Source organism: Chiloscyllium plagiosum, unplaced genomic scaffold, assembly GCF_037043375.1.
Source record: "Chiloscyllium plagiosum isolate Xiang-an unplaced genomic scaffold, Cpla_swu_hap1 HiC_scaffold_6, whole genome shotgun sequence".
Classification (NCBI taxonomy): domain Eukaryota; kingdom Metazoa; phylum Chordata; class Chondrichthyes; order Orectolobiformes; family Hemiscylliidae; genus Chiloscyllium; species Chiloscyllium plagiosum.
The window spans coordinates 77,755,975-77,780,105 of NW_028270144.1; the positions used below are offsets into that span (position 1 = coordinate 77,755,975).

The window sequence follows — 24,131 nt, forward strand, 5'->3', positions numbered from 1 at the left end:
GGACAGACTCAATAGTGATTTTCATCTTTAAAAAATCAATCAGTAAAAATGGGAAGTGCTGTCATATAACAGGTTTCTTTCCGAATTACAATCAGAAATTACTTTATCCATCCAAAATTGGCCATAAATTGTTCATGCATTGCCAATGCACACCCTAACCAATTAAGAATCTAATCATGCAATGTCTAGATCAGGCAGGTTTCATGCCATGAGTTATTGTTGGATAGGCCTACCTTTTACACAGACAGAAGAAGGGACAGCAATCCAGCCAGTTGAGTCAATATTCCATTGTATGGTTGCTGACATCACTGTTCAATTAAGTGTAATTTCTGTTGTGTTTGTTATGATGACTTAATAATTTGGTGAAATTATATAAAAATGCTTTTACTCAGAGTAGTCCCATACTTAGTTGGATTCTGAGCATTATGATTAAAGTTAAATTAGATTTTGGAATTCTACAAACATAACTGCTAGTGGGGGTTGCAGATGATGTTGGAACTGATAAGAATGAAATGTTATTTCACACTCATCCACATCAATCTACCTGTTTTAGATGCATCTTTCCATGACCATATCAGTAATAAGGAGCATTGCATGGTCCTGTCTTCATGGTGAGGATACTCTGCATTGTGTTGAATTATGCTGAATAGGATAGACTTTGAACCAAATTGAGCTGTGCGCAGTCAGCAGCAGAATTTTATTGAAACACTATCTTTAACCACATGGCCTGGCATTGCCTTCACTATATCATTACCATCAGGCCAGGACATCAATCGTAGAACATTGAAGAGTGCAGGTGGGTCATGCAACAGGTGGGAGAAGCAACAGGCATACGTAAAGCTGAGGGGTCAATCTGTTGAAGCTACAGCGCAGTTACTTATGTGTCAAACAGTGGGATCTGTATGCAATAAATGGTGATTCCATAACCAACAAATCAGATTTAAGTTCTGCACACATCTAATGAATGGAGATTGACAATTTAAATAGACAGCAAGAGGTGGGACCTCCAAACATATTCCCATCCTCAATTGTCAGATAGCCCAACACATAAATGGCAGAAGACACTGCAAAGGTTATGGTTATGGCAATACTACCAAAGGACTGTGCTGCAGAATCAGGTATGCCCCTAGCCAAGCTATTTCAGGATAAAATCGAAAAGTGGCACTGGAAAAGCATAGCAGGTTCAGGCAGCATCCGAGGAGTAGGAGAATCGGCATTTCGGACATAAGCCCTTCACCTTGAATGGGGGTGCGGTGGGGGGGAAGGGGGCTGAGAAATAAATCAGTGGGTGGAGGTAGGGGTGAGATAGCTGGGAAGGCGATAAGTAAATGCACGTTGGGGTGAAGGTGATAGGTTGGGGGGGTGGAGTGGATAGGTGGGAAGAAAAATGGACAGGTAGGACAGCTGAAGAGAAGTGTAACACGTGTACCTATACCTCTTTTCTACCCCCCCCACCCACCTCTGTCCAAAGCCCACAACCGGCAGAGATATTCCAGCACATCTAGACACCATTGCTCTTGAAGTGGTCTCCTGTACATTGAGGAGACAATGCAAGCTTGTGAAATGTTTCCGGGAATATCCCTGGAATGTGCACCAAACAACCCCTAACGCTTGGCCGATCACTTCAACCCCCCCCTTCCCCTCCTACCCCCAACCACACTCCACCACCAGGAACATACAAGTGCTGGGCTGCCTCCACCACTAAATCCAACTCACCTGATTCCTGGAGGAAGAATGCCTCATCTTCCACTTTGCAGCCCTCCAACCACATGGCACCAATGTTCACTTCATCAGTTTCCTCATCTCCCCTCCTCACACCTTATTCCAGATCACAATACTCCTACTCAGCACCGCCCTATTAAACTGTCCTACCTTTCCAGCTTCCTTCCCACATTTCTACTCCACCCTCCCCTCCGACCTATCACTATCATCCTCACCTGCATTTACCAATTGCCTTCCAGCTACCTCACCCCCACCTTCCTATTTATCTCTCATCCCCCTTCTCTCCCCCACCCTTCACGTTCCTGATTTAAGGGCTTATGTTCGAAACATCAATTCTGCTCCTCTAATGCTGCCTGACATGCTGTGTTTTTCCAGTGCCACACTTTTCAACTGATCTCCAGCATCTGTGGTCCTCACCTTCTGTTCTACTGTAGATACAACACTGGTACCTACCTGAAATTGTGGAAAATTGTCAGTTACGTCCTGTTCACAAACAAGACAAATCTATTGTTGTGTTGGTCTACTCCATCCAAATGTGGATGGTTAACATTGACAATGCTATTCAATTGATACATGCTCAGTTTGGTTTCCATCAGGGTCATTCAGCTCCTGACTTCATGACACACTTGGTCAAAACATGGACAAAAAAAATCTGAATGTCAAAAGTGAGGTGAGAGTGACTACGTTTGACGTCAAGGTAGCTTTTGTCTGTATACTACAGCTAATAGCTCTTGGAAAACTGGAGTTAGTGGAAATTAGGAAAAAACTCTCTGCTGTTTGGAGCCATAACTAATGATGGTTGTGGTTGTTGGATGTCAATTATCTCAGTTCCAGGCTATCACAGTAAGAGTTCATTGGTATAGTTTTGGCCTAGGACATTATCTTCAGTTGCTTCATTAATGACTTTCTCTCTGTCATGTAGTCAGAGGTGGAAGTGTTAATGTTATTATCTTTGCAGGGTGAATGTAAGATTCAGTGATCAGTAAAAAGTAATTAGGAGTGTTAGTAAAGTGAGTTTTTTCTGATAACTATTCCAGAGTGCTAGCACAGCTTTAACCAGCTTTTGTTTTGGTGAATTTCTGTGCATTCACAAGATGCTATTTTTCTTAAGCTTCACCAGGTACCTCACTGGGCATACTGGATGCTGCACTTGGCATGCCCTCTTGCACTCTTCTTTGAACTAGGTTTAATTCCCCTGGCTTGATGCTAGTGGAACAGTAGCTCAAATGCTGGATGGTAAGGTTACAGACTGTGTTTGAATGCAATTTTGCTGCCGATGGCCCACCATGCCTCATGAATGCCAATTCTTGTGTTGCTAGATCTGATCTGTTCCATTTAGTATGGTGATAGTGCCACACAAAATGATAAAATGTATCCTTATTGTGAAGGCAGGACTTCACCTCAACATGGACTGTGTGGTGATCACTCCTATTGGTGTTGCCATGGACAGATGTGTCTGCTGCAGCAGATTGGTGAGGACAAGGGGAAATTTGTTTTTTCCCTCTTGCTGGTTCCTTCACTACCTGCCCAGTCTACCAGCATTTTTGTTTTCCCTAATCAACCTGTTCAGGGATGCTATGATGCACCTCTGAAATAGGTGTGACTTGAATATTTTTGCTCAGATGTAGAACACTCCCACTGCATCACAAGACTCTTAAGTCTAGCAGTTATGTTTTATAGTACCTGGCCTCCTTGATCAGTTGTGGACTGACAAAGCCACCCTTGGTGACAGAGTCATAGAGATGTAGATGTTGAAATTCCCCAGCCAAAGTCTATTCCCTTGCCACCATAGTACATCTTCTAAGTCGTGTTCAATGTGAAGGAGTAACTGATTGGGGTGGGGAGGGAGGAGAAACTGTAGGTGGTAGCGTGAGATGACCTTGCCCATTTTTGATCTGATACCATGAGGCTACATTTGGTCCAGAATTGATGTTGAGGACTCCCTCCTAGCTGTATATCAATGTGCTGTCACCTCTGGTGGGTCTGTCCTGCTGGTGGGGCAGGACATAACCAAGAATGCTAGATGTCTGGGACATTTATCATTACTTTAATCATACTTTATATGGCTTAGATACAAATGAGAGATTTGCTGAGACATGTCAGAAGGCAGTTAAGAGTCAACCACATTACTATGCATCTGGAGTTGTATCTAGACCAGACCAACTAAGGATGGCAGATTTTCCTTCCCTAAAGAACAATTGTGCACCAGATGGGTTTTTATGACAATTGGCAATTATTTCAATGTCATCATCATTAGTCTAGCTTTTTTAAATTTTAGATTTATTAATTGAATTAAAATTTTACCAATGCTGTGGTCATATTCAGACTCATGACCCCATAGCATTATCTTGGGTTTGTGAATTACTAGTCCAGTGACAACATTTCTATATCCCAACTTCCCCATTTGTTGTTGCTGCTGCCACCATCCTCTTTCAAGTATAGAAAACTGCATGGTCTTTGTTATGGTAGAGGAGAATCACTTCTTGGTCTAACTAGAGAATTACTGTGTTGAACCAGAAGTAGTTGATTACATTTTAGCAGTTACTTAGATTACATTTTTATAATGTTTATTTTAACAGATGTGGTGGTGCCAGTGTTGGACTGGGGTGGACAAAGTTAAAAATCTCTCCACACCCAGTTATAGTCCAATGGGTTTATTTGGAAGTACTAGCTTTCAGAGCACTGCTCCTTCATCGGGTAAATAGTTAACCGATGAAGGAGCAGTGCTCTGAAAGCTAGTACTTCCAAATAAACCTGGTGGATTATAACCTGGTGTTGCGGTTTTTACTATTTAATAGAGACTGAGGAGGACCTGGACGTTAGGTCTTTAGTTGTTCTGCCCACAAGTCCATGTGACATTATCATTGGTGCTTAAGGTACTCCTCAGTATTCACACTTTCAGACTTGCACCCTTATCCGACATCCCCCTGCAGCCTATTTTCTATTAGTAATAAAATACACTGTTGCAAAATATTACCTTGACCACTACCCAAACATCACTGAAGACTCTGCTGTCTTAAATTCAGGTGATCTGGAGTTTTCACAATTTTCTCAAAACATCATCAAGATCCGGTAGAGTAAAGTCGCTGCGGTCTTACCAGCCATAGGGCTGCTCTCAGAGAGAGAGAGAGAGAGAGAGAGATGACTGGCAGTGGTTTAACCTGAAAGGTGAGGGGAATTGAACTCACACTAGCGTCACTCTGGAACATAAAACGTCTCTCTGTCTCTGTATCTATCTCACACTCACACATGCTACACACCCCAGTCTACAGCACAGTAAAAACCCTTCTGCCCATCATGTCTGCATCAATCCAAAATAGCTATCTAACTAATTAATTCCAGCAAGTTTTGAGATTTGTAGCTCAGGTTGTGGTTCTGGATGTAAGTTTGCTTGCTGAGCTGGAAGGTTCATTTAAATTTATGCCCCCCCCCTCGGCTGAGACAAGGTGGGGGGAGGGGGGATGAAGAAACTGGTGAAGTCCAAGTTCATCCCCTGTGGTTGGAGGGTTCCCAATCGGAAGATAAGACGCTCCTCCTCCGACCGTCGCGTTGTTGTGGTTTGGCGGTGGATGAGTCCAATGACCTGCATATCCTCGGTGGAGTGGGAGGGGGAGTTGAAATGCTGTGCTACAGGGTGGTTGGGTTGGTTCGTCCGGGTGGCCCAGAGGTGCTCTCTGAATCGCTCCGCAAGTAGGCGGCCTGTCTCCCCAATATAGAGGAGGCCACACCGGCTGCAGCGGATGCAGTAGATGATGTGGGTGGAGGTGCAGGTGAATCTGTGGCGGATATGGAAGTTTCCTTTGGGGCCTTGGAGAGAAGTGAGGGGGGAGGTGTGGGCGCAAGTGTTGCACCTCCTGCGGTTGCAAGGGAAGGTGCCGGGAGTGGAGGTTGGGTCGGTGGGGGGTGTGGATCTGACAAGGGAGTCGCGGAGGGAGTGGTCTCTACGGAAAGCTGATAGGGGAGGGGAGGGAAATATATCCTTGGTGCTGGGGTCTGTTTGGAGGTGGCGGAAGTGACGGCGGATGATGCGCTGTACATGGAGATTGGTGGGGTGGTAGGTGAGGACCAGTGGGGTTCTGTCCTGGTGGCGGTTGGAGGGGCGGGGCTCAAGGGCGGAGGAGCGGGAAGTGGAGGAGATGCGGTGGAGGGCACTGTCGACCTCCCTAGAGCTCAAATCCTTCAGCCCTGGCAGCATCCTTGTAAATCTTTTCTAACCCTTTCAAGTTTCACAACATCCTTCCAATAGGACAGAGACCAGAATTGCACAAAATACTCCAAAAGTGGCCTAACTAATGTCCTGTACAGCCACACAATGACCTCTCAACTGCTATACGCAATGCTCTGACCAATAAAGGAAAACATACCAAACACCTTCACTATCCTATCTACCTGTGACTCCACCTTTAAAGAACTACAAACCTGCACTCCAAAGTCTCTGTTCAGCAACACTTTCCAGGACCTTACCATCAAGTGTATGTCTTTCCTGTGACTTTAGCATTTGATGGTGGGAAAAATAGACTGAAATGGGCTATAGTAGCCAGTTTGCATGTTTAGAGTGAATGCGACAGGGTGGCTCAGTGATTAGCACTGCTGCCTCACAGTGCCAGGGTTCCAGGTTAGATTCCAGCCTTGGGCGACTGTCTGTGTGGAGTTTGCATATTCTCCCTGTGTCTATGTGGATTTCCTCCCACAGTCCAAAGATGTGCGGGTCAGGTGAATTGACTATGCTAAATTGCCCGTAGTGTTAGGTGCATGAGTCAGGGGTAAATGTAGGGGAATGGGTCTGGGTGGATTGCTCTTTGGAGGGTCAGTATGGACTTGTTGGGCTGAAGGGCCTGTTTCCACACTGTAGGGAATCTAACCTAAAAAAATTGTAGTGTACGAATACTAAAGACTAAATATTTTTTAAAATGAAGTTATCTTTAAATATTGATTTTTTTTTTAAAGATGTGGTGAAACTATAAGAGGTGTATTTTGTCTTTTTTTTAGATTATAGGGTTTTAAGACTGAGGTACCGAGCTGTCTATTTGAATCGAATAAACAGCTTGTGAGGCATTTAAATGTTGGAACAAAAGAAACAGCTGGAATGGGTGGGGTCAAGCTCCCCAGAGCCAGGACTTTTAGTTTTCAGTAGCAGCTGCTGTAGGGTCTTGAAGCTATTTTTCCTCTCTGTTACAGCCAAATGCAGGGGTTGTCTTCCTGCTCCTTAAATTGCGCATGAGACAATCTATTTTACTGAATTTGCTTTTGTCTACGGTATGTCTATAGGATGTTACAATATTGGAACTGTTTCTATTTAGTAGTTAAATACTCTATTACTCTGTTAAATTTTCCAATAGTTATTTCAATTTCTACTTTCTTTTGTTGTCTTTTAACTATAGTGTATGAATAAAGTGTGTTTTGTTTCAAGACTGGTAGCTTGACCAATCGAATTGAATCCGGAATGAAATGCCTGGCACTTGTCTTTAAAATAAGAAAAAGTTAAGGTCTAGGTTATCTTCTTGATATATTTTGAGGGGGTCTGGTCTGGTCCATAACACTACAACTGTCATGCAGCAGGAACAGTGAGTACTATCTCCAAGATGCACTGCAGAAATTCACCAGGCTCCTTGGGAGCACCTTCCAAACTCATGATCACCACCAAGAAATAAAAGGGCAGCAGATACATGTGAATACTAGCACTTGTAGGTTCTCGCCAAACCTCCCACCATCCTGTCATGGAATATATCGCCATTTCTTAATTGTCACTGGGTCCAAAACATGGAACCTCCTCCCCAATATCACTGTGGGAGTAACTATACCAAATGGACACAGCAATTTAAATTGGCAGTTCACTCCCTTCTTCTCAAGGGCAACCAGGGATGGGGAATAAACATTGGCCCAGCCAGGAAAGTTTATAGAAAAGAAAATGAGCATTGAATGGAATTTGTTGGTAATTATAATTTATAAAAGTTAGCTATTTAAAAATCCTTTAAAATGTTGTTTCTCCTCAAATAGGCAACATTGGTAGCAAGAATACAGTTTAAAAAAGGTATTATGAAAATAAATAACATGGTAAATCCAAGAAGTGTAAACAGTAGTTCTGGTTTTAAACAAAGGGTATCAACAGAAAATTAGGTGTACTTCACTGTATAAAGTTAAAAATAATCTTCACTACAAACCTAGCAAAATATTTTAATACATTTTTTCAGAGCAAAGGATACCCATACATACGAGACTGTATGTACAGTGACAACTGACATTCCTAAAATCATGTCTAGAAATGAGATTTTTACAAAGTTTTTATTTAACCCATTTCACAATAAACTAACATTTCTGAAAACAAGTACCATTTAATTGTATTATTTAATTATTTCACAGATACATCTAAGTCAAGAATCAAACAATAAATTAACTGTCCATTATGGAGCAAATAACTTACATATCACATATTTACACCTTAAAACAGCAGTGCAATTCAGCTGTCCAGTTAGAAATTTACTAATAAACAACACTGTGTTTGACTATCTTGTCATTGTTGCTGATGAAACAATAAAACAGGAATACAAGTTGGGTGAACAGAATTTCAACAAACTTTCAAAATAGAATACCTAACACTATCTAATTTGATAATACAAACTCCAATATGCCAAATGAAATCTAAGCATTCCAGACAAAGCATAAAAGCAGCAACAACGCGAACTGTAAGGCATTTCTGTAATGCTAAAGATGATCCAAACAAAGTTTTAAAGTTACCGTTTCTGATGTTTCACAGTCATGTTGAAAAAGGTACTTCAAAATATTAACATGCTTGTACTAAAGATGTACCTTGTGCTTGTGTGTGTCATTCCATATTTGCACCACAAGACGATCATGAAATTGGAACAGTCTGCCAGCTCAAATGCTATTCCATCTTCAACACCAATAACTTTCCAAAGGCTTAAAACTGATTATGAATCTTAGGATGAAGTAATATTTCAGCTGTTGATCTCACATTGGTGTATGTGAAATTAATGTGTAGGTTATATTGCTAAATGTGCATCCCGGTGGGTTATGAAGAAGTTAGTCACGAAGAAGTACTAGGTATTTGTACTTGGATAAATAATAATGTTTTGGACTAGCCATGTAGTTTTAAATGCTAATTTATACTAAGTTGAAATTATAATTCAGCAAACGTGATTAGATAAGTACTGATCGGAAGAAACAGAGATGCCAGAGTCAGATCAAGATCTAATGCCAGAGTTGTATTACCACTTTTGCATCAATACATGCCAAAAGTCACTTCACATCAACTGGAAAACAACATAAACCCACCCTTTGTGTTCTCATGGGTCACAAGTATTGAAAAACTGTCACAAATTTGCTTAAATGGGCTCATCATTCTATATTTAATTTGGAAGAACGGCCACCTGAATCATACGTGCAGATTGAGTAAATTCCTGCTGTTACCAGGATAATCTTAAAAACTACCATTCCATCAGAATCAAAATCTTAGTATACATTGCGTAACCGAACGAAACTATCCAAAATAACTGGCACTACCATTCACAACTACTATCATCATCAAATTTAAATACTACTTCACATAAGTGGTGCAAAGTTGAATTTGGTTTGCTTTATGATATTTCACTTAAATAAAGCCAATCTTTTATCTACTTTACTAAACTGGGTGAACTACAGTTGACAAATTGCTAACAATAAATTACAGTACTATTAACAATACCAGATAACTTAATCAGCACTGAGATGACCTTTGTACATTGTGATGCTTTGTGCAGTAATCTGTCTTCATGCTGTAATAGGTGTTCTGCTCAAGTGATCACTCTAGTTAGTGCTTTTTCATTCTTCGCAACTCTTCTCAGAACCAGCTCCAATAGAGCTATCATCTTCATATTTTCTCTCAGCGCTGTCTTCAGAGGATTTACTGCAATAGTCAAATGCTTTTCCACCAGATCCTAGACGAGTTCGGCAGCGTGCTCCAGGTTGATACAACTGCATAGCTGGACGGTCCTGTACAACAATGAAACAGAAAAAGTGGTACAGTGCAAAAGCTGTGTGGTTGTATGGAGATACATGTTTTTATAAACACTGCAAACTATATTTCTTTACAGTGCAATGTGATCTCAAGGCAGAAAACATGAAACTCAAACTCTATAGTTTTTCCCTGTGCATCATTAATTTATGGATACATTGTACTCCTAGCAAAGCCAAAAAACTTTAAAAAGTGTGTTAAAGTAATCCACTGATTAAAAGGATTAAATTATGAGTTAGTTGACAAAAAGAACAGGGTTTCCATGTTTTCTGATTTAAATTCTCAACATTTTTGCAGTTGTGGAGTTTTTGTTATGCACAATCTCTCCATTCCATGGTTTCAACTTTACAGTTGAATCAACAAATATGGTAACACTTCACTTTACAAGAAAGCCAAAAAATGTTTGGTAATAATGGTCTAATTAGGTATTTACTAACATTGCCAATAGCATGCTCAGGAGAATTTTATTAGCCTAAAGCAGTGTCATAAAATTTCTCATCTTACTCATGCATGGTAATATTAATTGGACAGTATAAAATCTTTATGGAGGACATCATTTCTTATGCTGAGAATTAACTTTTCAAATTTGATAATTTTAGACAAAATGTCAAAGACTTTTTGCATTGCTTTCTATGGCTAAGTGAAGTATCTTCAAAGTATAAAACTTGCCAGAAAATAGATTGCAGTTTCCAACCACCACAATTTGTAAAATAATTTCTTTCTTAAACATTCTAAATGGAAAAGACGGAATTGATCAGATTTGTAAGTTTAGTAAACAGCAGAGGTTTTACTTGACTTTAATGCCATGAGGAGATTTATACAAGTGATAAACATTTGGTGACTAATTATTAGACCAGACTAGTAGAAGAGAATTAAAGGGATGAAGATTTTTCTTAAAAGGTGGTCACAAGAAATGCGTCTCATCTGGTAGTTTGGCATCAGTACGATCTCAACTTATTTGCTTCATCAGCTTCAACTATATGTTAGGGGCATTGATGCTTTTCAATGCAAATTTCCTGCTATGGGGTGGAAAATGACACCACCCAAGTGAACATTCACTACAGCATTTAAAAAATAGATTGAACTAGTTTAAAAAGTGAAGATACCACAGATATGATTGGCCAATGCTAGCAACAAGCATTTGAAGTGTTTCAGAGGGATACAGTTGCAAAGCTCTTCTTCCCAACAGTCACAGAAAATCCTTCCATCTCCTGCCTCCATAGCCACCTGGAGAGGTAAAGAGATTATCGCCATAGTCTCCTGGACCAGATGGCCACCCTCTCATTACAGAGAGTCAAGTATTAGTGAGTTTAGCCTGAAAGTCACCATGTCTCAGGCAAGGGGTAAAACAGGACCTACATGATGAACTCAGCCATATGGGAACTGAACCTCCTGTTGGCATCATGCTGCATCACAAATCATATCAGCCAATTGCTGCTCTAGTTGATTGAGATATTAAGAGTCAACTTTACTTTTACCTTTTGCTCTCTTCTAATTTTGCCATCAAATTCGTGTTTATTTTCTTTTAGTGAGCAGAACCCCTTCACACTTCTGTTTATTTATTTCTCCTTTTTTTTAAACACTACCGCCTAACTGCGGTAGTGCTTATTTTTTCCCAGCACCCATGTTGTGTGTGTGCAGGTGTGAGACACCATGAAAGACACAAGGTATACAAATCTTTATTCAATTTAAACTCCTGTTTATATCTGTCAGCTAGGACACCCTGATTGTTATTATTCTGGCCCAATCAGAGCTCTCAATGTGATCCACCTGCCCAACCGAATTCCAATCACTACGCTATGCACACATTTTAGTAGAAGAATGTGTTTGGCATTATACATGTTAGAGCACACAAAAAAATGAGTGAATCAGATCAGTTTTTGACCATTGTCAGCAGTTTCAAGGTCATTAGACTCTTAATTCCAGATTTTTTTATTGAACTTAAATTCTACCATGGCAGGATTTGAACCCGGGACCCCAGACATTACTTCAGTCTCTGAACTAATAGTTAGCGGTAATACCACAAGGCCATCACCTTCACTTGAAGTAACTTTAATGCAGCAAGGAAACTAGCTGCACTTCCATCCAGGGCATCAACAGAAATAGTACCATACTATGCTAAAATCTAAATTAAGAATGAATGCCTGGTCATTGTCTTTGCATGTGAATAGTTTTATCATTATCCGTTCGGAAGAGGTAAAGTGAAATGTCAAGTTCAGCCATAAGTCACTTCAAAGTATTTTCCTCAAACTTCTGTCTGCTTTAAAAACATCTGCAAACATTATTATCTAGTTACAAAGATATCATCTTGATAAGATACATGTACAAGGGAAATAACTATGTTATTGATATGCTGTCAACAACAGTACTCCCTATGAAGAAAGTAGCAGATGCTATGAATGTGTGTGAAATCTTTCAGGTTCAAAATTAAATTGCAGCTCAAAATGCACTGAAAGTCTTCAATCAAGTAGACACATTAAATGTAACAGAAAAGTTCCTTATTCAAATAAAGCAAATTACTTGACAGGAAGAAACTTTCCAAGTAGTAATAAAAGGATGGCCTGTAAGTATCATGGACACTACTGTGGTCACAAAAGTATATAGGCAAATAGAAATGATGCAATTGCATGAAGGAAATACAATCAATATCCCTAAGGAGTTGCAAGACACCAAAAGATTGAGTTGAGTCTGAGGAAGACAAAAGATATACTCTACTGGCCAAATAGGAGTACTACAACTAAGGATCACATCAACCAGTGCAGTACATGTCATGAACACTATGTTAAGCAGGCTAGAACAAAATCCCAGACAGACACAGGAATGGATTATCTTGTTACAATAGACTACTATTCTGATTAGTGGGATTTCAACAAGCCAACATCAACAACTACCAGTGATATTGTAGAATGTCTGAAAGCACATTTCAGTCATTAGAGGATTCCACTGTGATAAGTGATAATGACTATCAGACTGAATGAAGAATTCAGCTGCTTCATAAAAAGTTTGGGAAGTTCAATACTGTCTCCACACTATTCCCATTGAAATAGAAAAGTTGTGATAGCAAGCAAAATCACCAAAGAAATTGTGTGAATTCTGCGTAGATGTGCACATAGCAATCTTCAGACGGAGAAACAAACCAACTGAACGTATCCAGTCCAGACTAATGTCATACTATTCTTCCAAAGTCAAAAAAAGCTACTAAGGCCAGAAGCTGTAACATGCATGAGTGACAAAATCAAGCTGAAATGTCAGAAAGCCAAATTTCAATTTGACAAAACTGCTGAACCATTGCCAGAGTTGAGAGCGTTAGACAGCCAGTCAAGGAATAAAGAGGTGTTGTATTATGGTCAGGCAAATCAGAGCAGAACTTATAGTCAATGATAGGGCTCTAAGAAGTGTCCAAACAAAAAGACCGAGGGGTGCAGGTGCACAGTTCCTTGAAAATAGAGTCACAGGTAGACAGAGTGGTGAAGGCAGCATTTGGCATGTTTGCCTTCATTGGTCAGTGCATTGAGCATAAGAGTTGGAATGTCATGCTGCGGCAGTACAGACATTGGTTAGGCCACTTTTGTAAAACTGTGTTCAATTCTGGTCTTACTGCTATAGGAAAGATAAATTTGTTAAACTTGAAAGGGTTCAGAAAGGATTTCCAAGGATGTCGCTGGGATTGGAGGGCTTAGCCAATTGGGAGAGGTTGAAATGGCTGGGGCTTTTTTTTCTATGCAGCATCAGAGGCTGAGGGGTAATCTTTTAAAGGCTTATAAAATGATGAGGGGAATGAATAGGGTGAATCGTCAAGGTTTTTACCACAGAAAAGGCTTCCAAAACTAAAGGGCATAAGTTTAAGGTGAGAGGGGAAAGATTTAAAAGGGATCTGACAGGCAACATTTTCATGCAGTGTGTGTTGCATGTATGGAACGAGCTGCCAGAGGAAGTGATGGAAGCAGGTACAAATACAGCATTTAAAAGGCATCTGGATGGGTACATGAACAGGAAGTATTGGGGGATATGGGACAAATGCTGGTAAATTGACTAGATCAGTTTAGGATATCTAGTCAGCATGGACTAGTTGGAGACTGAAGGGTATATTTCTGTGCAGTATAACTCTATGACTCTTAAAACATGGCAGCTAAGTGCCAATTTGGGAGCTGTATAGAGCAGCTGTCACCTTGTTCATACAGAACGGAAGTGAACAATCGGATATAATATTATAAGCGCAGGCACTTAAGCACAACTAGAAAAGCTATTCCTTTCTGCAGGTGGCTGATCAGGAAGATATGAGCTTCACATTTGCACAGACTACATATTAACCATCAATCTCAATGGACTATTACATTCCAACAACTAAAATGAAGCAACAAGTAACATAAGATACATAAGTAACACTCCTGAAGAAGGGACATCATCAGATGACAACTGAGAATAATTTTCACACATACCATTAAAAGACTGGTATGACTTAAAGACTGTGTGTGCAATGTATGTGTAGAGATTAAAGAGAATAATGATCTTCGAATGCATTAGAGCAGTTATGTGTACAGCAGATAACTCAGTTTAAGTGATACAAATTCATTTGCTATTTTCTACAAAAAAGGGCATGCAGGGAATCAAGATTTAATGCTGTACCAATAGGTCTCTTGGATTGTAGTCAAGTAACTACCATTATGAGACTCTCACTGCAGCATCCTTACGGCATTCAATGAAGACACAGCATACATAAGACTGCTATCCTGTGAGCTAAATACAATAGGCTGAGAGCAGAACAAGGATGCTGACACAACGGGAGTCCTTTTCAGTGAAAAAAGATCGAGGCAGGGACCCAACAATGATACACAGCCTGATTTCTGAGTCTGGCCAAATCGTATTGGAGATATCAGAGAAGTGGGAGTTTCTGTAGAAAGTGGGAAGTGGAATGTTGAGTGTGAAGGGTGTTCTTCAGTAAGACCAATTATGTCAGCTGAAAACCTTCCAGCGTCAGAAACCTAAGTACAGAAAGAAAATTACATAAGATTAAAAGTGAAAACTAAAAGGTACAGGGAGTGAAATTATGCGAGGTGGGCTACCACTGCATGATCAAGTTAGCATGCCTGCCTCACCAGCAGAATACCCAGTAAATGTTGGAGGCTGCGGATGGTGAATGAGTACAGGAGAGAAGCTAACGTATGCCAGGGTGGCTTTCAGAAGTGTTGTGGAATTGGAAACAGGGGTCTACATAAAGAGAGACAAAGAATAAAAGCAAATTTGTTAGGCATCCAACTATCCATTTAAGGTTAGGCTGCCTATGGACTTGATAATCTTTTGTAAAATAGGCCCATGCTCCATGCAAACTCCTAGCAGAGATTCTGAGACAGGCCCCTAATTTGCATATGAGGTTAGTTTTAAACCTAACTAAAAACTCGAAAAAAACTGCAGATGCTGTAAATCAGACACAAAATCAGAAGTTGCTGGAAAGACTCAGAAGGTCTGGCAGCATCTGTGAAGAAAACTCAGAGTTAATGTTTTGGATCCAGTGAACCTTCTTCTGAAAAGAACATTAACTCTGATTTCTCTTCACATATGCTGCCAGACCTGCTGAGCTTTTCTAATAACTTTTGTTTTAGCTTAAAACCTGTTAAGGCAAATGACCTACAAAACTGCATTAATCAATACAGTAGCACTCCTAACAAATTTGTGCAGGATAGCACATCATGAAAATGGTAATTTTGCAGCCAAGTACCACTCAATGTGTTGGGGCACTCCATTCAGCCAATTATCCACTTGAATATTAATCTCCTGTTGAGTGCTGTTTTCTTCCAATTCTATTTACCCTTAGACAACATCAGTAGAATTTCTACAAGTTTTTTTTCCCCGAAGTGTAAAGGTAGATATTGCTATAGGGCTCCAAATTGATTACTTCAGTTACCACTTAGAGTCATAGAGCTGTACAGCACTGAAACAGACCCTTCAGTCCAACTTGTAAACCAAATATCCTAAATTAATCTAGTCCCATTTGCCAGCACTTGGCCCATGTTCCTCTAAAACCTTCCTACTCAAATACCCATCCAGATACAGTTTACATATTGTAAACGTCTCCACCATTTCCTCTAGCAGCACATTCCATACATGGACCCCCCTCTGTGAGAAAATGTTGCCCCTTAGGTCTCTTTTAAATCCTTCCCCTCTAGTTTTGGACTCTCTCACCCTGGGGAAAAGACCTTAAATATTCGCTGTATCCATGCCCCTTATGATTTTTTAAACCTCTAAAAGGTCACCCCTCAGCCTCTGATGCTTCAGGAAAAAACCCCAGTCTATTCAGCCTCTCTCTACAGCTCAAAACCTCCAACCCTGCCAATATCCTTTTAAATCTTTTCAGTAGCATTTCAAGTTTCACAACATTTTTCCGATCGCAGGGACACCAGAACTGCATGCAGTTTTCCAAAAGTAGCCTAACCACTGTCCTGTACTGCCGCAACATGACCTCCCAAATCCTATACTCAATGCACTGACCAATAAAGGCAAGCATACCAAATACCACCTTCACTATCCCATCTACCTGGGACTCCACTTTCAAGGAACTATGAATTTGCACTTTCTAGAAAACACTGCAGATTCATCAGACAGAATCACAGCCTTCATAAACTCATGCATATAGTCAACACGTTTACCAAGATAATAAATTTGATTGCATTGTTTGGTACTGATGCAAATGTTATGGGTGTGTTTTTGCCTGGCACCACGTTCGTACCACTTGCACAGAGATCTCTCAATGGTTTGTTTTCAACGTAGCAGGATCTCACTAGTAATTAATTCCCTAATATCTCCCTAAGATTATAGCCCTTTGTTGACTTATTGCATTTGGATAAATGTGATCTGTAGCAAAGATGTGGTGGTTTTGAGCATATTATGTTCAGGAATTCCAGCTATTGCTGAAGTTGTCTTCCTGGATTTGTACTTAACTGGCAGTCATGCTACTGGGGACATTGCCACTAAATAATAGGAACATCTTTGCAACACCTCTTCTTCCTATATGCCCAATTCTTTCCATCCACTACCACAGCTTTTACAGTCTTTCCTGTAAGCAAGTCTGGGTAAACAATTCAGGTCTTTCGATTAGTATTGGAAACCCTATCTCCAACCCTAATCAGACAATGAAAACTCACTTATGCTCCTCATTTTTTCACAATCATCTCCAGATAGATGATCCTTCAATTTGACTCAGTTGTAAAATTATCCAGTACAGTTACTGTTTTAATCAGTCATAGCCTTTTCTTAGGATTCAGAATGCAGGATAAATTGCCCATCAGCTGTTTAACTTTCCTGGGTGATTATGCTGGGATTTCCAAGGGATCCTGATGCATATTTTGAGGAGGTGACGGTATATCTGTCCCTTGGCCATTCAGAGATCTCAGCCTATAGTATAGTACTGGAAAAGCACAGCTGGTCAGGCAGCATCCGAGGAGCAAGAGAATCGATGTTTCGGGCATAAGTCCTTCATCAGGAATGATTGACGTCGATTCTCCTGCTCCTCGGATGCTGCCTGAACCGCTGTGCTTTTCCAGCACCATACTCTCGATTCTGATCTCCAGCATCTGCAGTCCTCACTTTCTCCTAGAGACCTGAGCCTGTGTGTTATCCATATCACTATTCATTTTCTTTAGTGCCGTGTGGGTGGCACGGTGGTTAGTACTGCTGCCTCACAGCGCCAGAGACCCGGGTTCAATTCCCGCCTCAGACGACTGACTGTGTGGAGTTTGCACATTCTCCCCGTGTCTGCTGGGTTTCCTCCGCGTGCTCCGGTTTCCTCCCACAGTCCAAAGATGTGCAAGTCAGGTGAATTGGCCATGCTAAATTGCCCGTAGTGTTAGGTGAAGGGGAAAATGTAGGGGTATGGGTGGGTTGCGCTTCGGTGGGTCGGTGTGGACTTGTTGGGCCAAAGGGCCTGTTTCCACACTGTAAGTAATCTAATCTAAGTAAAATAGATTAGATTATTAGATTAGATTAGATTACATTACAGTGTGGAAACAGGCCCTTCGGCCCAACAAGTCCACACCGACCCGCCGAAGCGAAACCCACCCATACCCCTACATTTACCCCTGACCTAACACTACGGGCAAATTTAGCAATGCCAATTCACCTGACCCTGCACATCTTTTGGACTGTGGGAGGAAACCGGAGCACCCGGAGGAAACCCACGCAGACACGGGGAGAACGTGCAAACTCCACACAGTCAGTCGCCTGAGGCGGGAATTGAACCCGGGTCTCAGGCGCTGTGAGGCAGCAGTGCTAACCACTGTGCCACCGTGCCGCCCACGAATACTTTTGTCGACATTCTAAATGCTTTCTCTACTTTTGTTTCGTCTTCATCCATTTACGTGTTTGTTTTTGCAATACCACTGCAGTAGCATTTTATTATTTTAAACTGCCTGACAGACTATAATGGCATCCTATCCTCAATAATCAATATTCCTATATCCTCAGTTGCCTTCAACATTTACCTGCTTAATCTGGTGATTCTGTATCTGCTTGTATTGATCCTCACCCCTCAATTCCGATGAGTTATCAAAGTCCACTTCATTGACCTGTGATGACTTGCAAAAAAAGTCACAAGTTACCTACTAGCCTTCCATAATTCCTGCCACAACCTGCAGTCTTTTTTTTAATTGGTTAATCCATCTCCATAACTCTTCCTCATCTGTAAGAGTTGATATTCTCTTATGCAAACAACACATTTACACCTCATAGTAGACCTATTTGCAATAGAACTTGATTCACTATTGACAGAAAAGTTTGAATTCTATTTGGAGAGAGACTTCTATTCAGAGTTTACCAACAAGTTCAACAGAGAATTCTCCGGAGAATTCTAAAAAAATCCTTCTCACCAAAAGAACAGTTAGAATATGGAACATACTACTTCCACAGGTTGAAGTGAAGTGGAGTGAATTGTAAAGATACAGTTGTGGGGAAACTAGACAAGCATATAAAGAAGAAGAAAATAGGTAGTGATGATAATAGATTTAGAAAAAATATAGGAGATTCAAGAGGAAAATAAACACAAGCAAGAGCTGGCTGGGCCAAATACCCTGTTGCTATGCTGTATATCCTGTTACTTCAGGGAAAAAGGCTTCTCCTATCTTTCAGGTTGCAGAACGCTGAGTGAGTCATTTCCACTATCACCTTGAAGCAGCTCAATTACACCTGCCTTGGAGTCAAATCATCAAGCGGTCTTCAGGTTTGACCGTTGGTGTTAAGGGCATGCATTGATTAGAATTTGATGATGTGGAAGTGAAAAGAGAAGAGGTAATTGGAAAATCAAAAATGATAAATATACAAATGCAATGTCTAGCTACCCGCCTATCACAACAAAAACAGGGAATTCCACTAGAACCAAGTTCTATCCAAAATTGCTCTCCTGCCTTGATAATGCAATGTAAGAAACAGAATTTCTAGCCAAATTTTTGATTTATACCCTAAATCGCACAAGTATTTTTATTGCAACTAACCATTTTGCAAATTATTTCCAGGAACTTAAGTAATCTTTGGGTGAAATTCCTGCCTTCAGAAATATTTACAAATTAGGTTTAAAATGGAAATTACTTCACATTCAAATGTGAATAATTCAAATGAATTTTCTTTTCGTTAACACGAATTTCAGCCATTTATCTCTTTACTTACCGATAGCATGACTGATCCAGTTGGTGCCAATTCCCTTTCCAATTAATTGCTACTTTATTAATCACACTATTCTTATCCAAATCAAACACTGACCAGCTTAAGTTTAGTTGCATTGTTCAATTTTATTTCATATGTTGGTGTCATCTGCAAAATAGAAAACTTTTATGCACTTTCCACAGAAGTCTGACAATCACCTTACATGTTGCATGCTGTTGTCTGCTTGATTAAATTATATTAGAATGCAGCCATATTAATGCGCCTTTGAGTGGCTGCATGCCTGAGCAGGGGGTGAAAAATTGAAAGAGGTTCGCATAATCTAAAGCTAGCTTGCACCATTCCCCTTTTAAAGGGGGCATGCATTTCCATCAGTTTTTTTCTTTCTTTTTTTTTTAAAAAAAACAGGGTGTAGGCATTCCTAGCAAAGCCAGCAATTCTTGCTATCCTAATTTTCATTGATTAGAGTGCTTTCTTTCTTGCTTTCACATAGCAGTCAAAAGTCATTGTTATGGGACCTAGAGTCACATGTAGGCTAAAGGGAGGACTCCAAAATTTTTCCATACTGTACTGGAAGCCTTGGTGCAGAGTGAAAGGAAGGTTGAGAGAGATATCATATATCTATCATGGACCTGGGAGCCCTACAGGTAAACATTGAGAAAGCAGTGAGACCAGGCAGACACCATTCCTGAGGATGTGGATGTAGTGCCTTAAAAGATTCTATGATCTCATGTCAGTAGTCAAGATCAGAAGGTGGGGATGCACTTAATCCCTTATCCTCTTAGAGAAGACAGTGCTTACCAATATGTGAATGACTGTAAGTAAGGCTGTATCCAGTAGAGCGCTGGAACCAAAGATTATAGTATACTTATACCTAAACCTCCTTCACCAATCCTACTCAGACTTCATCTACCAATCTCTTCTCATAATATACCTCAGGATGACAGCATTTGTACTCCTTTTTTTTGGGGTGGAGATATCATAATTTTATATTATGTTTTTTTCAAGTATTCAAGAACTGCAAGCTGGTCAGACAGTGATGGAAGTGGAATCAAGTGGAGGAGCCGGAAGATTGTGAAGAAGAAACATCGTCACACTCCCTCAGCTTCACAGCCATTAGCTCACATACTGAACAATGTAGATTCTATGGAATAGCTTAGAACCAGTATCTGCAAGTGGTGAAACACTTAGCATGTATAGACACTAATCAAGACAGCTTGTTGAGGGTAAGGTTGCACATAAATTCTGAAGATTTCAATGAGGAAGGCTAATGGATACAATCTTTGAAATAATTGAATTAATGGGTGGCCTACCAGAAAGCCTGCAGTCAATGTCAAAGAGCATGAAACCATGGAAGCAGCAAATCAATATATGGCTTTGATCAGAGTTTGGCATCCATTCTACCAAAAGCCAATGCAAGTTATCTATCAGGACTTCAAGAAGGCCTTTGATAAGGTGCTGCACAGGATGCTACTGAGTAAGATAAGGGTCCATGGTGTTATAGGCAAGGTACTAGCATGAATAGAAGATTGGCTGTCTGGCAGATGGCAGAGAGTGATGATAAAAGTGTCCTTTTCAAGATGGAAGCCAGTGACTATAGGTATTCCACAATGGTCAGTGTTGGGGCCACAACTTTTCACTTTATACATTAATCATCTAGATGAAGGAACTGAGAGCATTCTGGCTCAGTTTGCAAACGATACAAAGATAGGTGGAAGGGCAGCTACTATTGAGGAGGTGGGGGGGGGGGGGGGGGGGGGGGGGAGCTCCAGAAAGATTTAGACAGGTAAGGAGAGTGGGTAAAGAAGTGGCAGATGAAATACAATGTGTGAAAGTGTGAGGTCATGCACTTTGGTAGGAAGAATACAGACATGGACTATTTTCTAAATGGGGAGAAAATTCAGAAATCTGGAGGGCTAAGGGACTTGGCAGTCCTAGTCCAGGATTCTCTTAAGATAAACTTGCAGGTTGAGTCAGCAATTAGGAAGGCAAATACTATGTTGTCATTCATCTCGAGAGAACTAGAATATCAAAGCAGGGACGTACTTGAGGCTGTATAAGGTTCTGGTCAGACCATATTTAGAGTATGTGAATTTTGGGTCCCATACCTCAGGAAGGATGTATTGGCCCTGGAGGAGGTCTAGAGCAGATTCACGAGAATGATTCCAGGAATGAAAGCTTAACACGAGGAATGTTTGAGGACTCTGGGACTATAATCAATGGCTGATGAGGGAGGTTTGGGAGGTGGGAGGTTTGGGAGGTGGGAGGGGGAGGAACGGGGAGAGATGCCATTGAAACCTACAGAATACTGAACAGACTGGATGCTGGGAAGATGTTTCCATTAGCAGGAGAGACAAGGACCTGAGAACACAGCCTTAGAGTAAAGGGAAGATCCTTTAGAATGGAGACAAGGAGAAACTTCTTTAGCCCGGCAGTGGTGAATCTGTGGAATTTATTGCCACAGAGGGCTGTGGAGGCCAGGTCATTGAGTATATTTAAAACAGAGATAGATAAGTTCTTGATTGCCATGGGGATCAAAGGTTACAGAAAGTGGGAAAATGGAATTGAAAAACCTATCAGCCATGATCGAATGGCCTATTTTCTACTCCTACAGTCTTATGATCTTAACACTGAATCAGTGGTCAACTCCATGATATCTAACCTTCAGACCCATCTATGATACAGCATGTCAAAGCTTCCATTGTATCACAAGCACAATCTATCATGTGGGTACTGCAGTGGAAACTCAGACTAAGCAGAAAATATTTCTGTGACCAGAAACAAGGGGAAATAAGATGTGGGGTTGTTAGTGAATGGATACATAAATAGGAGGCACTGTGGCACAGTGGTTAGCACTGCTGCCTCACAGTGCCAGGGACCCGGGTTTGATTCCTGCCTCGGGAGACTGTTTGCACTCTAAGCTACCTTCCCCACCCCACCCCGTCCCATTTATCTCACCACCCTCTCGGCTCTCAGCCTCATTCCTGATGGAGTGCTTTTGCCCGAAACATCGACCCACCCCACCAACCTCCACATACATCATATCATCCAACGTCATTTCCGCCACCTCCAAATGGACCCCACCACCAGGGATATATTTCCCTCCCTTCCCCTCCCCTATCAGCGTTCCGCAAAGACCACTCCCTCTATGACTCCCTTGTCAGGTCCACACCCCCCACCAACCCAACCTCCACTCCCGGCACCTTCCCCTGCAACCGCAAGAAATGCAAAACTTGTGCCCACACCTCCCCTCTTACTTCCCTCCAAGGCCCCAAGGGATCCTTCCATATCTGCCACAAATTCACCTGCACCTCCACACACATCATTTACTGCATCCGCTGCACCCGATGTGGCCTCCTCTATATTGGGGAGACAGGCCGCCTACTTGCGGAACATTTCAGAGAACATCTCTGGGACACCCGGACCAACCAACCCAACCACCCCATGGCTCAACACTTCAACTTCCCCTCCCACTCCACCAAGGACATGCAGGTCCTTGGACTCCTCCATCGCCAGACCATAGCAACACGATGGCTGGATGAAGAGCGCCTCATTTTCCGCCTAAGAACCCTCCAACCACAAGGGATGAACTCAGATTTCTCCAGTTTCCTCATTTCCCCTCCCCCCACCTTGTCTCAGTCCCAATCCTCGAACTCAGCACCACCTTCCTAATCTGCAATCTTCTTCCTGACCTCTCTACGCCCCATCCTCACTCCGGCCTATCACCCTCACTTTAACCTCCCTTACCTATCACATTTCCAACGCCCCTCCCCCAAGTCCCTCCTCCCTACCTTTTATCTTAGCCTACTTGGCACACTCTCCTCATTCCTAAAGAAGGGCTCATGCCCGAAACGTCGATTCTCCTGCTCCTTGGATGCTGCCTGACCTGCTGCGCTTTTCCAGCAACACATTTTCAGCTCTGATCTCCAGCATCTGCAGTCCTCACTTTTTCCCATGATATCAGCTGGCAAAGTAAGTGGTGGAGGCTGGTATATTTACAACATTTAAAAGACATCTGGATGGGTATATGAATAGGAAGGGTTTAGAGAGATATGGGCCAAGTGCTGGCAAATGGGACTAGATTAATTTAAATATCTGGTCGGCGTGGATGAGTTAGACTGAAGGGTCTGTATTCATGCTGTACATCTCTAGGACTCTATAATTCCAGAAAGCTTCGAAGAAAATAATTCACCTGGTAAAACATCAAAGGACAGCTGTCAACGTACAGGCAACAACGTTTCATCATTGAAAATATCAAAAGAACTAAGACAAAAAGAGGAAGAAAGAAAATAACTTTCCATCTCCCAAATTTTGTTTATCCTGTTTATACTCTTTCCCACCCATAGTTAAACCATTTGTCTTCTGTTTGTCTAAATTGTGATTTGGCTTTTAAAGGGGTACAGTTTAAATTGCAAAAAATAGAAATCTATTTTTTACATTGTTCTTGGTAAAGTAAGTGTGTTACAATAATTTTGTCTTGCTGTTACTGAAGAAATCTGATGCAGTTTGTTTTTGTCCTGGGTAGCAGTCAATTTGTTTTTGGTGGTCTCATTGGGAATATATATCTTGGGACAATATATAGAGTAGTGGATTATGATTATTGACATACTATTCCTAATTAAGATGCAACAATACTAGATGTTTATTGTTTCAATATTACTGATCATACTTGCAAATGGCATTATATCATAAATTGGGACTGGCACTATTGTTTTCTGTCCCATAACTACATAATTGTGGCATGTTCTTATCA

At 41.1% G+C, this 24,131-nt stretch overlaps 1 protein-coding gene across 4 annotated transcripts in view; it reads right to left on the reverse strand.

Annotated features, from left to right (window-relative positions):
- Positions 1 to 9,540: 9,540 nt before the first annotated feature.
- Positions 9,541 to 24,131, reverse strand: part of upf3a (UPF3A regulator of nonsense mediated mRNA decay) — a 69,380-nt gene continuing 54,789 nt past the window's right edge. For 3 of the 4 annotated variants that reach the window (XM_087988142.1, XM_043691795.2, XM_043691793.2), the window contains one exon: positions 9,541 to 9,711. In XM_087988142.1, coding sequence (XP_087844268.1) covers positions 9,541 to 9,711 — 171 coding nt within the window. Of the gene's footprint in view, positions 9,712 to 18,207; positions 18,301 to 24,131 lie in introns of all 4 variants that reach the window. The other variant, XM_043691794.2, reaches the window with a different exon arrangement.